Below are 16,189 nucleotides of genomic sequence, written 5' to 3'. Positions count from 1 at the left end.
TCCCAAGGAGCACTGTGCAAGCGATAATATTGAAATGGAAGGAGTATCAGACCACTGCAAATCCATGAAGATCTGGCCTTCCCTCTAAACTTTCAGCTCATACAAGGAGAAGACTGATCAGAGATGCAGCCAAGAGGCCCATGATCACTCTGGATGAACTGCAGAGATCTACAGCTGAGGTGGGAGACTCTGTCCATAGGACATCAATCAGTCGTATACTGCACAAATCTGGCCTTTATGGAAGAGTGGCAAGAAGAAAACCATTTCTTAAAGATATCCATAAAGAGTGTTGTTTAAAGTTTGCCACAAGCCACCTGGGAGACACACCAAACATGTGGAAGAAGGTGCTCTGGTCAGATGAAACCAAAATCAAACATTTCGGCAACAATGCAAAACGTTATGTTTGGCGTAAAAGCAACACAGCTCATGACCCTGAACACACCATCCCCACTGTCAAACATGGTGGTGGCAGCATCATGGTTTGGGCCTGCTTTTCCTCAGCAGGGACAGGGAAGATGGTTAAAATTGATGGGAAGATGGATGGAGCCAAATACAGGACCATTCTGGAAGAAAACCAGATGGAGTCTGCAAAAGACCTGAGACTGGGATGGAGATTTGTCTTCCAACAAGACAATGATCCAAAACATAAAGCAAAATCTACAATGGAATGGTTCACAAATAAACATATCCTGGTGTTAGAATGGCCAAGTCAAAGTCCAGACCTGAATCCAATCGAGAATCTGTGAAAAGAACTGAAAACTGCTGTTCACAAATGCTCTCCATCCAACCTCACTGAGCTCGAGCTGCAAGGAGGAATGGGCAAAAATTTCAGTCTCTCTATGTGCAAAACTGATAGAGACATACCCCAAGCGACTTACAGCTGTAATCGCAGCAAAAGGTGGCGCTACAAAGTATTAACTAAAGGGGGCTGAATAATTTTGCACGCCCAATTTTTAGTTTTTTGTTAAAAAAGTTTGAAATATCCAATAAATTTTGTTCCACTTCACGATTGTGTCCCACTTATTGTTGATTCTTCACAAAAAATTACAGTTTTATATCTTTATGTTTGAAACTGAAATGTGGCAAAAGGTTGAAAAGTTCAAGGGGGCCGAATACTTTCGCAAGGCACTGTACCTCCAAAGAATATTTACATTGAAGCACATTGACCTTTTGAAATGTTGAGCAACTTCATATATTCAATGTAGGCCTTCACCTCTTTGAAAATATCTTTAGAATCTATAACAGGGCAGCATGGTAAGCAGGAAATGATAACGGACACAGAAGTTAGTTATTACAGCAGAGAAATATTTCAGTATCAGTAAAAGGAAAGAGGCAATTTACTAAACATGACTACAACATTTTATTGTGAAATTCTGCTTGCTGAGAAAAACGGTGTATTCAGTAAATTTTATCTTTGAAAAAAAGAAAAAAAAATAATATCAACATTAAAAAGAGGAATAAAATTAGACATCTTTAAAACACACAGATATAGCGGTGGCCAGGCTCAAACTTCGAGGAGGCAGGAGGAAAGAGGATGGAGCATTAATGGTACAGAAACAATCAGAACAAAAAGCACTGATCGCCAACGCCTGGCTGTGATAACCACTTCCTTTTCCTGTTTCTGAAACCCCATCCTGACAATGCAGGCCATACAGAAGAGCCTGCAAAGCTGAACAACCATCTGCTTCAAACAGAGATTGCAAACTTTTGGTGCTCATGATGCAAAGGAATAGGAGTCCCAGCATGGCCATTACCAGCTGGAGAGCCCGCACGCCGACGACAGCTAGAGAGATTGGGCCCGGCAAAGCAATGTACAAACATCTGAAACATATATATTTATATAGAAAGGGAAGATCAGTTTTTGTGAAGCAGAATAAAGTTTCCCCCCTGAAAAAATTCTGCTGCTATGCACCCCAGAACAAGCACAAGCTTCTGGAGAGGCCAAACAGCACTGGGCGCTGCCCTTCAACCCCCCAAAAAAAATCCTGCAGAAAAAAAAAAAAATGGCACCTGCCTACCCAACTCCTTTCAGAGTCCTAGAACACATGGCACAGGAGAGCAACCCTTGCTCGAAAAATGTTCTGTAGGATGGGTGGTGGAGCAGATCTCCTCACCTGTGTCCAACGTGGAGAGGACCTGCAGAAGGTGGCACTGGCTTCCCCTTCCCCATCGTGGAGGCTTCCTCAGAATAAGGCAGTGTGGCTGACATTGAAGGAGGGGCACGCAGCTTTTGCAATGGACCCCTCGTCGGCCCACTTTGCAGGTGGGAGTTGCATTGGCGGAGAGGGGAAGCAGGTGGAGTGCATGAGGAAAAGGGGTGGTGGGGGGAGGTTGTTTCCTTTTTTGAGACTTGGTTGCATCTTAAAGCAAATTGCACGTGTTTTTCTTACGCCCTCGTTTGGCCTGTAGAGCAGCTCTTGTCGCCATCTCAAACACTTCCCGCACACCGTCCTTTGTTTTGGCAGAGCATTCCAGGTAGCCAAAGGCTCCAATCCTATTGGCCATGTCCCGGCCTTCTTCTGGCTTCACTGGTTCCTGCACAGAAACAAAAATCAAAGATAAAACAACTGTCAACCATCTGATTTTATTCCCTTAATAGGTATTCTAGAACCTTGCATGCACAACACAGGTGACAGGGATATTATCTGTGCCTTAAAGAAGTATGGGAATGTATTTTATTTTAGAATCATACTTACCTGAGCAGATGCAGCATCGGACCAGCTCTGAGGCTGAGAACTGTCAGTCACCGCTGTCTGCTCTGCCCCGCCCCCCCAGCGCTCACTGGAGTGCTGGGCTGTGGAGGGGGTGGGAGCGGCGGCTCAGCCTCTCAGCGGCTCGCTGAGAGCCTAAACCGGGTGCCGGTCCAGGCATGTGGGTGAATCCAAGACGTCAGCCGACAACAGGCTTCAGCCCGCTGTCTGCTGAGAATGGGTGACAGGAGTGCAGAATGAACTGTGCTCCTGTAATCAGAAGTACAGCCAAACTAGCTTTAAGCGCCACTCCACACCACAGAAACACAGTCCAGATGGGTTTCTGCATGCGTGTTTTGGTTGCGTTCTGCTGCGTTTTTTATGTGTTTTCAATGTGTTCCAGTGCATTTTTGCCCAAAGATTATTTTTTTTACTGCATCCCTTCTTGTGGCATTTTGCTGCGTTCCAGCACAATTCCCTGCAGTAAAAATACAGCATGTTCTACTTTTGTGGACTCTACTGGAACACATTGCAATGATTTGAACTTTGCCATTGAAATTCATGTAACTGACTGTCCACGCGGTTTTGATGGAGAAAAAAACAAAAACGCACTGGACTGCATGTGGTGTGACCTGGCTCATAATGTATCTCGAAACATTACTTGTCCATTACATCTTTTCGTTTTCCAGGTAAAAAGCATTCCCTCTCTGCACCTCATGGTTTCCAGTCCATATCCCTCCCTCTGCCTCCTCGGTCCCGATCCTTTTCCCCCTTCCCTTAGGCCCCATGCACACAGGGCGTCAGAAAAAAATGAGCTGCAATGCTATTTCCGACGCCAGGAAAAAGCGGTGTCAATCACATTTAAAAAAAATGCCTGACGCTGCTAAAAGCCGATATACAGCGTTAAGCCACGTTTAGCAGCGTCGGGCGTTTTTTCAGCTTAACGCTGCTGCTCCTAAACGCACTGGCCCTGGGGTTTTTTTTTGCAGCTTACAAAACGCCTATGCCACTTGGAGCTCCTAAAAGCCTGTGTGCATGAGGCCATAGAATAACATGGAGGGACGTTTTTAAGCTGCAAAAGAAAAACCTCTGACGCTCCTAAAAGCAGCTGCAAAAACTCCCTGTGTGCATGGGGCCTTACCAGCCTACGTCTCCTGTTATACACAATACCATCACTCTTCCTTCTCTTAACCCGTTTCTTAAAAAGTACGGCATTATGATCATTTGTTTTTCACACACCTGTTTCATTTTAGCCAGCTCACGACGAGTGTGTTCATCGTTCCTCAAGTCCTTCTTGTTTCCCACCAGAATTATAGGCACATTGGGGCAAAAATGCTTCACTTCCGGAGTCCACTTCTCTGGGATATTCTCTGCACAAGACACAAAGAGAAACATTACAGTGTGTTTTTAAGCAGAAGCTGTAACAATTCTACAAAACTACAAGGAGTAACTTGGAAAGCAACTGTAGGGCTTCACTGGAGTGTTTGAAATAAGAACTGCCTGTGTTGCCAACAGCAGCAACAGAGTCACACTTTATCTCCAAGTCCAGCCCAAATATTTGGTTTCTTATAGTGGGCCTGGTTTACACTATTGCTGGTGGTTGATTGTGCGGAAATTGCACCTGTTCCTGCACCCATTCACAGCCAAAATGTGCTGCTGTTTAACCCCTTCCGTACCGCGTCATGTAAAATGACGTCGGCACAAATCCTTTCTCGATCCGGGCCGACGTCATATGACGGCGCCCGGATCTCCCCGCTACTGCGCGCCCCCGGGGGCGCGCAGCGCGGCGATCGGGGGTGAGGCTCGTCCCTCGGACTGAGCCCAACCCCGATCAAGGTAAATAGCCAATGAAATTGGCTGTTTACCACGTGATCGGCTGTGTCAATCACAGCCGATCACATGAGCGGCTCCAGCGCGAGCCGCTCGTTCCTTCCTTAATGCGCGCCCCCGGGGGCGCGCAGCGCGGCGATCGAGGACGAGGCTCGTCCCTCGGACAGAGCCCATCCCCGATCTAGGTAAAGAGCCAATGAAATTGGCTCTTTACCACGTGACCGGCTGTGTCCAATCACAGCCGGTCACAAATGTCATCAGAGGGGGCGCGCAGCGCGGCGATCGGGGACGAGGCTCGTCCCTCGGACAGAGCCCATCCCCGATCTAGGTAAAGAGCCAATGAAATTGGCTCTTTACCACGTGACCGGCTGTGTCCAATCACAGCCGGTCACAAATGTCATCAGAGAACACGGTAACTAGCTGTCACCGTGTTCTCCTCCTCACACACTGATCCTGTGTGAGGAGGAGATTGTGGTAACAGCTAGTTACCAATCATAGTGCACCCCAACCACACTGATTGCCCCCCCCCCCAATAAAGAGCACCTGTCACTAGCCCATCAAAGTACCCGAGTACCTGTCACCAGCCCATCAGGTACTCAGATGACAGGTACTCGGGTACTCTGATGGGCTGATGACAGGTACTCTGATGGGCTGGTGACAGGTACTCGGGTACTCTGATGATGGGTACTCGGGTACTCTGATGACAGGTACTCGGGTACTCTGATGACAGGTACTCTGATGGGCTGGTGACAGGTACTCGGGTACTCTGATGACGGGTACTCGGGTACTCTGATGATGGGTACTCGGGTACTCTGATGATGGGTACTCGGGTACTCTGATGACAGGTACTCGGGTACTCTGGTGACAGGTACTCTGATGGGCTGGTGACAGGTACTCGGGTACTCTGATGACAAGTACTCGGGTACTCTGATGACAGGTACTCGGGTACTCTGATGACAGGTACTCGGGTACTCTGATGACAGGTACTCGGGTACTCTGATGACAGGTACTCTGGTACTTTGAGTACCCGTCATCGGAGTACCCGAGTACCTGTCACCTACCCAACAGAGTACCCGAGTACCTTCCACCTGCTCATCAGAGTACCCGACACCTGAAGTACCCGAGTACTTGCCACCTGCTCATCATTACCCATCACTACTCATCAGTACTCATCAGTACCCATCAGTACCTATCACCTATTAGTATCAGTACTGATCATCCGTACCCATCAGTACAGTATCAGTATCACCTATCAGTATCAGTACTACTCATCAGTACCTATCACCTGCCTGTCACCTGCCCATAAGAGTACCCGAGTACCTGTCACCTGCCTATCGGAGTACTCGAGTACCTGCCACTTGCTCATCAGTACCAGAGTACCTGTCACCTGCCCAGCAAAGTACCCGAGTACCTGTCACCCTTCATACAGCCACCATGTCTAAGTCCAAAAAGGTTAACATACGTCGTCCGTTTAAACCTAAATACCGGTGTTATGGCAGCAGATAGCTGCCATAACCCTGGTATTTTTTTAAACGGTGGACGGTTGGCTTTCCGATAAGGGTGGTCCCAGCGGCAGATTCGCCGCGGGATCACCCTTCCGGGGTGGCGGAAAAGGTGCCCCCCCCCCCTCCCGCTGCATTCTGGTCCTTTTCCCCGCTTACCGGACCCGCCGGCAGCGGGGAAAACGATCCGGTCCCAGATCCTCACAGACAGGATGTCGAGTGAGGGCAAGCTTGCCCTCACTCGACTCTATGGTCTTGGAGGACCGGAGCTACGGCAAACGTCGTTGCCTAGCAACCAGTTTAAAGGTCCCTTTTTTTTTTTTCATTTTATTTAATTTTTTTTTAATTTTTTTTTTTTATTTTTTCTATCTTTTAGTGTACTTGTGAGATCTGAGGACTTTTTGACCCCAGATCTCACAAAAAAGAGGTCCTGTCGTGCCTTTTTCTATTACAAGTAATGTTTACATTTCTTGCAATAGAAATAAAAATGATCAATTTTTTTTTTTTTAAAAAAACAGTGTAAAAATAAAAAATAATAAATAAAATAAATAGTAAAAAAAAAAAAAAACAAAAATTAAAGCACCGTGTCCCCGCGAGCTCGCGCGCAGAAGCGAACGCATACGGAAACCCCGCCCACATATGTAAACAGTGTTCAAACTACACATGTGAGGTATCGTCGCGATCGTTAGAGCAAGAGCAATAATTTGAGCCCTAGACCTCCTCTGTAACTCTAATGCCCCATACACACGTGCAGATTATCTGAAGACTTTTGTCTGCAGACTTACCTTTTCTATGTAGTGCAAGGGCCTGCCGGATTGCATACAAATTGAAAGTGTTTAGGTTTGACCTCATATTATATGGTTTTGGTTAAGTCTGCAGACAAAAGTCTTCAGATAATCTGCACGTGTGTACGGGGCATTAGATAGCAACCTGTAGAAATTTTTAAAATGTCGCCTATGGGGATTTTTAAGTACCAAAATTTGTCACCATTCTGTGAGCGTGCGCAATTTTGAAGCATGACATGTTGGGTATCTATTTACTCGGCGTAACATTATCTTTCACATTATGGAAAACAATTGGGATAACTTTACTGGTTTCTTATTTTTTAATTAAAAAAAGTGATTTTTTTCCCAAAAAATTGCGTTTGGAAGACCGCTGCGCAAATACGGTGTGATAAAAAATATTGCAATAATCTCCATTTTATTCTCTAGGGTCTCTGCTAAAAAAAAATATATAATGTTTTGGGGTTCTAAGTAGTTTTCTAGCAAAAACAACTGATTTTAGCTTGTAAACACCAAATGTCAAAAATAGGCCTAGGCAAGTGGCTAGGATGCATGATGATGCTCCTTGGATGTTTAGGCCCCTCTATATGGCTAGGCTGTGAAAAAGTCTCACACATGTGGTATTGCCATACTCAGGAGGAGTGGCAGAATGTATTTTGGGGTGTCATTTTTGCGATGTACATGCTATGTGTTAGGAATATCCTATAAATTGACAACTTTGTGTAAAAAAAAAAGTTTTTATTTTTTTCCCACATTTTCCAAAAACTTGTGGAAAAAAATGACATGTTCAAAGGACCCATAATGCCTCATAGAATATACGTTGGAGTGTTTGCTTTCCAAAATGGGGTAATTTTGTGGACTTTTCCATTGTATTGTTGCTCTAGGGCCTTGAAAAGTGTGATAGGTAGTAAGAAAGTTTTATGTGTATTTATGCTCCTAAAACGCCTTATGGTGCTACTTGGACGTGGAGTCTCTTTTTGTGGCCAGGCTGTGTAAAAGTCTCACACATGTGGTATCACCATACTCAGAAGGAGTAGCAGAATGAATTTTGGGGTGTCATTTTTGCTGTGTACATGCTATGTGTTAGAAATAGCTTATAAATTGACAACGTTTTGGGAAAAAAAAAGAAAAAAAAATGTTTTCTTCATTTTCCCAAGAATTGTGGGAAAAAATTATAACTTCAAAAAACTCACCATGCCTCTTACTAAATACCTTGGACTGTCTACTTTACAAAAAGGGGTCATTTGGGGGGTATTTGTACTGTCCTGACATTTCAGGGCCTCAAGAAAGGAGATAGGCCATCAGTACATCTGGTGTGATCAATTTTCAGTAATTGGTACCATAGCTTCTAGACTCAATAACTTTCACACAGACTAAATAATATACACTAATTTGGGTTAATTTTACCAGAGACATGTAGCAGTATAAATTTTGGCCCAAATGTATGAAGAAAAATTAATTTTTTGCAAAATTTTATAATAGAAACTAAAAAAAAGTGTTTTTTTTGCAAAATTTTTGCTCTTTTTTTGCTTATATCACGAAAAAAAAAAACCCCAGTTGTGATCAAATACCACCAAAAGAAAGCTCTATTTGTGTGAAAAAAATGATAAAAATTTTGTTTGGTTACAGTGTAGCATGACTGAGCAATTGTCATTCAAAGTGTGAGAGTGCTGAAAGCTGAAAATTGGTCTGGGCAGGAAGGGGGTCTAACTGCTCTGTATGGAAGCGGTTAAAATGTGTGGGACTGCCATTCATTCTTAATAGCACCCCACCCCCTACGCATCTAAAAGGGCAGTGTGTGCAAATTAAGGAACCATTGGGAAATCGTATGGTGCAAAAGGACCACATCCACTGCATTTTAAAAATGGTGCAGGAACATTTTTCCTGCTAGAAACGCAGGCACAGCAGCCCATTCAAATGAATGGACTACCGCGCCCGTGCAAACGCGGCTTGCAGACCTGTGATAGTGCGAACCAGGACGTAAGGCATTTTCCAGTGAGGAAATTTACTAAAATTCAAACAGAATCTGGAGTAGCGGCGTATAGTAATTTTTTTCTAACTTAGGATAGCCATGGATGGAGCAAATTTCTTTCCTGCAACCACGGAGAGTACTGACAGGGGAATCGCTCCCGTCGAGCTATTGCGTTCCGCCAGTGGGGGAGCAGGGGAAGCTGTCCCTGTCGGGAGAACACAGTGATTATTGGCAGCGGCTATAGCAGCCACTAGTAATAATTCCATGTTTACAATGAAAAATAAGAAAAACAATTTATTTTTCACTTTCTGCTATATAACATTCCCCCCAAAAAATAAATAAAAATTTTTTTCATGCTTTTAGGCCAATTTGTATTCTGCTACATATTTTTTGGTAAAAATCCCAATAAGAGTATTTTGATTGGTTTGCGCAAAAGTTATTGCGTCTACAAACTAGGGGAAAGTTTTGTGTCATTTTTTTTAATTTATTTTTTTACTAGTAATGGCGGCGATCTGCGATTTTTAGCGGAACTGTGACATTATGGCGGACAGATCGGACCACTGACATTTTTGACACTTTGGGGGGGGGGGGGGGGGGGGCAGTGACATTACTAGAGTAATCAGTGCTAAAAATATGCACTGTTACTGTAATAATGACACTTGCAGGAAAGGGGTTAACATTGGTAATCAAAGGGTTAAGTGTTTGCCTAGGGGGTGTTTTCTAACTGAGCAGGAAGGGCTTGTGGAATCAACACAGAGACCTGTGCTCCTAAATAGGAGGATCACAGGCGCTCTGTGTTCATTCCAGAGAGAATAACGGTCTACTGTGTTTACAATACCAGATCGTCGTTCTCTCTCCACGGGGAGCGATCGAGGGTGCCGGGCGGTAATCGCGGCCGCAGGCCAGTGGATTGGCTTCCCCGCTGCCTAATGGGGGCGCGCACCCCCAAGAGCGCTCCCGTCGCACAGGTACAGCAGTTCGCGCAGCACAGCCAGCCTGCCGCAGTATATCTGTGGCGGGCGATCGCCAAGTAGTTAAATGTGAGCTAAGTTCAGCCTTATGTATCAAAATGAAAAAAATCGCAGTTTTTCTACCTGTATTTTGCAGTTTTCAGCGCTCACATGACTTCAATTCCACTTCCTGGTGAGTCCAAGATGTGGGTGTGGTTACTAAAAGCTAGTGACATTACTTCCAGGGAGGGGCCCTGCTCCTGTGTAGCCAGTGGGCGTATACAGGATAGGAGGAGCTGATCATAGTTTACCACCCAGTGTTCTCGCATCAGTAAGTCGCACGACAAATCGCACTAGTGGAAACGGAGCCTAAAACTCATTACTCACATGTATGAGCAATAAAAAAATCGATCTGCATCCTACTGAACTTTGAAAAATGTTCCTTTGTACCCTTTTCTTTCATATATTGCACCAGTCACCCCCCCCCCCTCTCAGGAAAAGTTGCTAGTCTAAACGAGGCTATGAAGACGGGAATCATGTACTGTAAAGGATAGGGGGGATGGGGGTGGGCGGGTCTAGGCATGCCTGTCTAAGAAAGACCGACAACCTTTTCAGGAAGTGAAAGACAGTTTAGCAAATTCAGATAACAGGAAATAGCATTGTCAGTGAAGAACAGGAAGAAGCTGATTGTCTAGCTTAGATAAGACTTTCTAAGCTACACAAGCAGCTAGCCAAAAAATGTATAATATAAAAGATATTTAACATACTATTAATAGGAAAATTTTCATTTTTGACTGGCCTTTCCCTTTTTGGCCCCTTTCCGACATACAGACCGTTCATTTCATCAGTTCAGTCACGTTTTTTTGTCACCCGTTTTCCATCCAATCCATTTTTTTAACGGGTGAAAAATAGGTCTTTCATACGTTCAAAAAAATGGATGTTGACGGAAGTGAATGAAAACGGTGATGATGTCTGTTTTTTATCGGTCAACGGATGGATGAAAAACGGACGACCAGTCCGTGTGTGTGAAAGGGGCCTTAGGCTTTTTCCCCCCCCCCCCCTTTATATCACATCAGCTGGTGATCCAGCCAGTAACACACTTCCTCTCTTAGGGTGTCAGCATTCTGGATGTAGTATGCAGGCATCTTTGGACAGCAGCAATGTCAGTCAGGGGAGGAGGTAGTGTTAGACTAGCAGTTTTAGAAGGACTCCAGGAAACACCTAATAAGCAGTTACAGCAGGTTTTTTTATACCGCCCCATTCTCGCCTCCAATCCCACCTCTCCTTGGGAAAGAGAAGTGTTGCCAAATATTGGGTGTGGTCAAGACTCAACCCCCCCCCCCCCCCCATCCACAGATCACCTTCTCTCCTCTGGTCCACAGCTCTCCCCCACCATCCACACTTCACTTTTGCACCCCTATCTACAGCTCACCCCAATCAACAGCTCTCAACCTCTGCAACCCCCCAATCTTTCACCTCTGCACCCCCAGCTCCTCCCACAGCTCTCACTTTGCAACCTCTACCACAGCCCCCCCCACCCACTGACCTCTGTAGAACATCCACAATTTTGCAAGTTCTACAGCTATCTCCATTTTTTTTTAGGCAGAGCAGGCTTTTTTTTTCTCTGCCTACCAAGCCCCATCCGTGCAGCTCTGCCTGTCAGATCTGTGTAGCACAGAGCCGAGGTGGACTTTCAGAGTGTTACACTTGGGACACATGCTCTGGATGCAGGCACTAGCATATAGACACCGGTGGAGGAAGTGAGTGGTATGGAAAGCTTCCTCTACTGGCTTCTGTGAGGAGAGGGCAGCCAGATGTGGCGGAGCGTTGTTTTCCGCCAAGTTCCGGTAGAAAAAAAAAAGCCCTGAGAATACATAATAACTCTTATCCAATTATGTTATTTAACAGGTATGATGGACATGCATGAGGAAGAGACTTGTTCTGTATGCTCACCCAAACTATCAGGGCTGTCTATGGAGAAGCACATAAGAATGACATCAGTATCGGGATAGGACAGGGGTCGAAGGCGATCGTAGTCTTCCTGGCCGGCTGTATCCCACAACGCTAGCTCCACCTGCACAAGTTCAAAAGATCAAGTTATGTTTATTTTATTTTTATTTTTTTTTTTAAAGATAAACTATCCAAATAGCTAAAATGCATTCACGATTCTGTTTAGAAAGCCTTGTGATGTACGCAGAATTGATCCATTGCAAAGAGGGAAACTTCCATATTCACTCTTGCCTTCCTGTCCACAGGACTACAAACTGCATAAACCAAATGTATTATAATAGCAATAATTAAAAAAAAAAAAAAAAAAAAAGTAATATTTACTAGATTTCCAATTTGTATCCAAACACTGGATGGCACTTTTAATTCTAATACTCAGCACCTAGAGTGCTTCACTGCTACAGTAAAAACCAGCATCAATAAAATGTGCTATGTATGTTCAGGACTACACAGCAGCCGACTAATATGGTCCCAAACACATTGGAATGCCCTTATGGTCACATTGTAATGCCCGCAAGATGGTCTCTGGGTCTATAAGCTACCAAAATCAGACTTTGATCATGGGATTTTCTGACAAAAGATAACATTCAGGTAAGCCGGTATGCTAGCAAATTGATGAATACAGGATTTATGAACTGAATAGGTTTTTTTTTTTTTTTTTTAACAAACTGTAGAAACCTTTTTTTCTTCAAGTCCACTGAAAGACATCAAAGGGGAGGGAATTTTGATGTACCTATCCATTCATTATTCTGGAATATATTACAGGATTTGTAGTCAGACTACATAAGTTATATGCTGCTACCTTCAGGTGATTGAACACTAGCAAAGGCTTTGCTGGGAACACTCCCCGTGCACCCTCCTATAACCCCAACCACTCCATAGGAATCTAGTTTTGTAGAAAACAATGAGGAGAAAAAAATAGAACAGAGGTGAGGAACCTGTGTTCTGTACTATACTATATATACTCATTTATAGGCAAGTCAAAATTCCAATTCTCTTTATCGTACAGTACATGATCTGTAGTCAAAGATCATGGGATGTCCACAAGCAATAATCTGAGGGGTGGGAAACAATCTAGCAAACAACCGCAAACCTCCCACAAGAAAGCAAGGATCAATGGGACCAAAACACTCAGATGACAGCTTGAAGCAGCTGGCGACCAAAGTTTCATCAGTAGAGGCCTGGAGGTCCACTGGGAAAAACTTTGAAAAAGTATGAACAGAAAACCAGATGGTGGCTTTGCAAACCTGCAAAATAGATGATGCTGAAAGAACCAAAAAACACCAACAGATCTGGTGGAAGGGCCCTATTAGGGAATAAGGGAATCTTTTCTTTGAGGGCATGGAATTTAGCTGCCCCAGCCACCTAGTTATGGGAGAAAGAGGAGAAGGGATGATCCTTATTGAGACCTTCAAAAGAGAAAGAGGTTGCAGCTAGGTAAACTCCAACTGCGCTAAACATATCCTGACTGGAGTAAAATCTCCTTGGCATGTTTGGGGGCAAGACAGAAGGAAGGGAGGACAGCATCCTCTTAGAGATGAAAGAAGGAAGGGAGGACAGCATCCTCTTAGAGATGAAACAAGAAGACCATCTTGGGAAGGAAGGAGGGTTTCCAGACCACTTTAGTTTTATGTAGGGTAAGAAAAAGGTTCTTTAACCACTTGCCGTCTGCTCACTAGAGCTCTACTGCGGCAAAGTGGTTCGTTATCGTCTGGCGACGTAGACCTACGTCGCCAGACACTCCCCTTTCTCGGCGCCGTGCGCGCGCCGCCGGAGGCTCGCTCCCGCTGTATTCAGTCACAGCGGGAGTCGGGCCAGGGGAGGAGCAGTGGCGATCGCCGCTGCTCTTCCCTGATCGTCGGGCAATCGAGTGTGGAGATCCGCCTGCTTGTGTAAACAAAGCAGGCGGATCTCCTAAGTGACAGGCTGTAACACTCCTGCGTTTTTGTAGTAGGCTGGATTTGCAGCTGCAGAATCTCCACTCAGTAGTCATGTAGAGATGTGTTGAATAACCAGATCCAACTCTCCAGACTCATCACTGTGGGCCTGTCAGCTTCAGCATACAGATATACACACACTCAATAAGATGTTCCTGGAGTGATAGGATGTATATGATAGTATGAAGGTGATGTGCTGAAGGGACAGGTGTGAACAGTGACAGAGTTGGTAAGCACTTGATAGTAATGTTCAGGAGAGTATTAGATGGTATTAGGTAGAATGCAGATAGGTTAGTAATCGAGTATGGTAACAGGTGGTAAGGACAGCAGATGACAAATACAGGATAGGCTAACCCAGTGCAAGGATAGATGGTAGTAGACTCAAGAGCTAGCAATCTATGTAACAGTGCAGATGATAGAATTTGTATGCATAGATAGTAACAGTTCTTAATGTGCAGAGGTAGGTAGTGTAAGTTAGGTTATGGAGGATTCCCCTGTGGGGTACTTATCACTAGTAAGGTTAGTAGTAGAGGGGTCCAGTAGTGAGGGAGTGATCCGGTAGCGAGATACAGGGATCAGTAGCGAGGTTCCGGTCTGTTCCAAGTAAAAGCAAATAGCTGGAGGTTCCGGCAGCGAGACAAGCTTGTAAGCATGTAGACACACAGGCACATTGAACGAACAACGTGAGAGAGAACGCTTGAAATAGCCGCTCAGAGCAGCGCTCGGCGATGACGTCATCCGTCTTAAAGGTGTATGCGTACCACCTAATTAGAAAGGTGGGACGCATATTGAAAAGAAAATGGAAATTAAGGGTACCAGAATCTTACAGTACCCCCCCCTTAAGGCCGGCTCCGGAAGGCCTATAGCACTGGTTTCTCCGGGTATTTCGAGTGAAACCTTCGTATAAGCCTAGGTGCGTGAACATCAGAGGTATCCAACCAGGTGTCGTCTTGGGGTCCATAGTTCTTCCATCTTATGAGATACTGGAGTCTTCCTCTGTGGATACGAGAATCCAAAATCTCCTTAATCTCATATTCTTCTCCGCCTTCAACTTGTACTGGAGGTGGAGGCAAGATGGTAGGCCTTATTCCTTGGTTAGGAACATGGGGTTTCAGTAGCGACACATGGAAGATGGGATGTATCTTGAGATCTACCGGTAAGGTGAGCTGTACTGCAGCTTTTCCAATAAGTTTCTTAATTGGGAAGGGTCCCAGAAATAAAGGTCCAAGCTTTTTGCTAGGGATCTTTAACCTTAAATTTTTTGTCGATAGCCAAACGAGGTCCCCAATAGCATACTGAGGAGAAGGTCTTCTACGAAGGTCGTAGTACCTTTTTTGTTGACTATGAGCGTGTGAGATAGTGGTATTAAGTAAACCCAGAGAGTCTTTTATTTGGGTAAGATAGTCCGAGGCTACTGGGTTACTTGATGGTAGGATGCGTGGTGGAAGAAGTGTGGGATGAAACCCATAGTTCAAGTAGAACGGACCTTGCTTAGTAGTACTGTGGGTTGCGTTGTTATAAGCAAATTCCGCCAGAGGGAGAAGGTCCACCCAATCATCCTGTAGGTATGATGTGTAGCAACGCAGATATTGTTCTATACACTGGTTGACTCTTTCAGTCTGTCCGTTGGTCTGAGGGTGGTAGGGTGAAGTGAGCTTTCGCTCAATCCGTAATATTTGACAAAGAGCTTGCCAAAATTTGGAGATGAACTGTGAACCACGGTCGGATAAAAGAGTCTTTGGAATTCCATGTAACTTGAACACGTTTCATCAGTAGTTCCGCTGTTTGTTTAGATGAAGGTAGTCTACAGATAGCGATGAAATGTGCCATCTTCGTCAGGTGGTCCACTGACACTAGAATGGTATTAAATCCTTTAGATGGTGGTAGTTCTACTATAAAGTCTAAGGACACAACTTCCCATGGAACCTGGGGTATTGGTAGACTGCAGAGTAGACCAGATAGTTTTGTAGTGTCAATTTTGGACCTTGCACAGATGTCACATGAAGAAACAAATTTTTGTACAGACGTCTTCATATCAGGCCACCAAAACTGCCTGGTAAGCAAATTAAGGGTTTTCGTCATACCCATATGTCCTGCCATGGGCACATCATGTGATAACTCCAAGATCTTGGTGCGCATAGTAGGGGGTATGTAGAGTTTGTCGTTGTAATAGAGGAAGCCTTCTGCATCAGTACTTAGTTGTGGTGGAGGTGAATCCAATCCTATACTGTGCAAAATCTCTTCCTTCAAGGAACGAACAACACCAATAATACGTTCATAGGGTATTATAGGAATAGAAGGGATTTTGGCGCAGTTATCTTCGGTTAATCGTGATAGCGCATCCGCTTTTTTATTTTTGTCTGCAGGCGTGTAGGTCACTAGGAAGTTGAATCTTAGGAAGAATAATGACCATCGTACTTGCTGGTGGGAGAGAGTTTTGTTAGTCTGGAGGTATTGAAGGTTTTTGTGATCTGTATATATGAGTATTGGTAACCGGGTACCTTCAAGTAGATGTCGCC

General features: G+C 44.7%; 1 protein-coding gene across 1 annotated transcript in view; it reads right to left on the bottom strand.

The window, feature by feature from the left end:
- Positions 1–1,336: 1,336 nt before the first annotated feature.
- Positions 1,337–16,189, bottom strand: part of LOC309560114 (transforming protein RhoA-like) — a 31,994-nt gene continuing 17,141 nt past the window's right edge. The window contains exons 3-5 of the mRNA XM_082263657.1: positions 11,680–11,800; positions 3,930–4,060; positions 1,337–2,535 (exon numbers count right to left, since the gene is read on the bottom strand). Coding sequence (XP_082119783.1) covers positions 2,362–2,535; positions 3,930–4,060; positions 11,680–11,800 — 426 coding nt within the window. The 3' untranslated portion in view covers positions 1,337–2,361. The remainder of the gene's footprint in view (positions 2,536–3,929; positions 4,061–11,679; positions 11,801–16,189) is intronic.

Source organism: Pelophylax lessonae (assembly GCF_965119305.1).
Source record: "Pelophylax lessonae genome assembly, chromosome: 7".
In the NCBI taxonomy this organism is placed as follows: Eukaryota; Metazoa; Chordata; class Amphibia; order Anura; family Ranidae; genus Pelophylax; species Pelophylax lessonae.
Note: the sequence above shows the minus strand (reverse complement) of the source record. Positions and strands in the feature narration are given on the sequence as shown.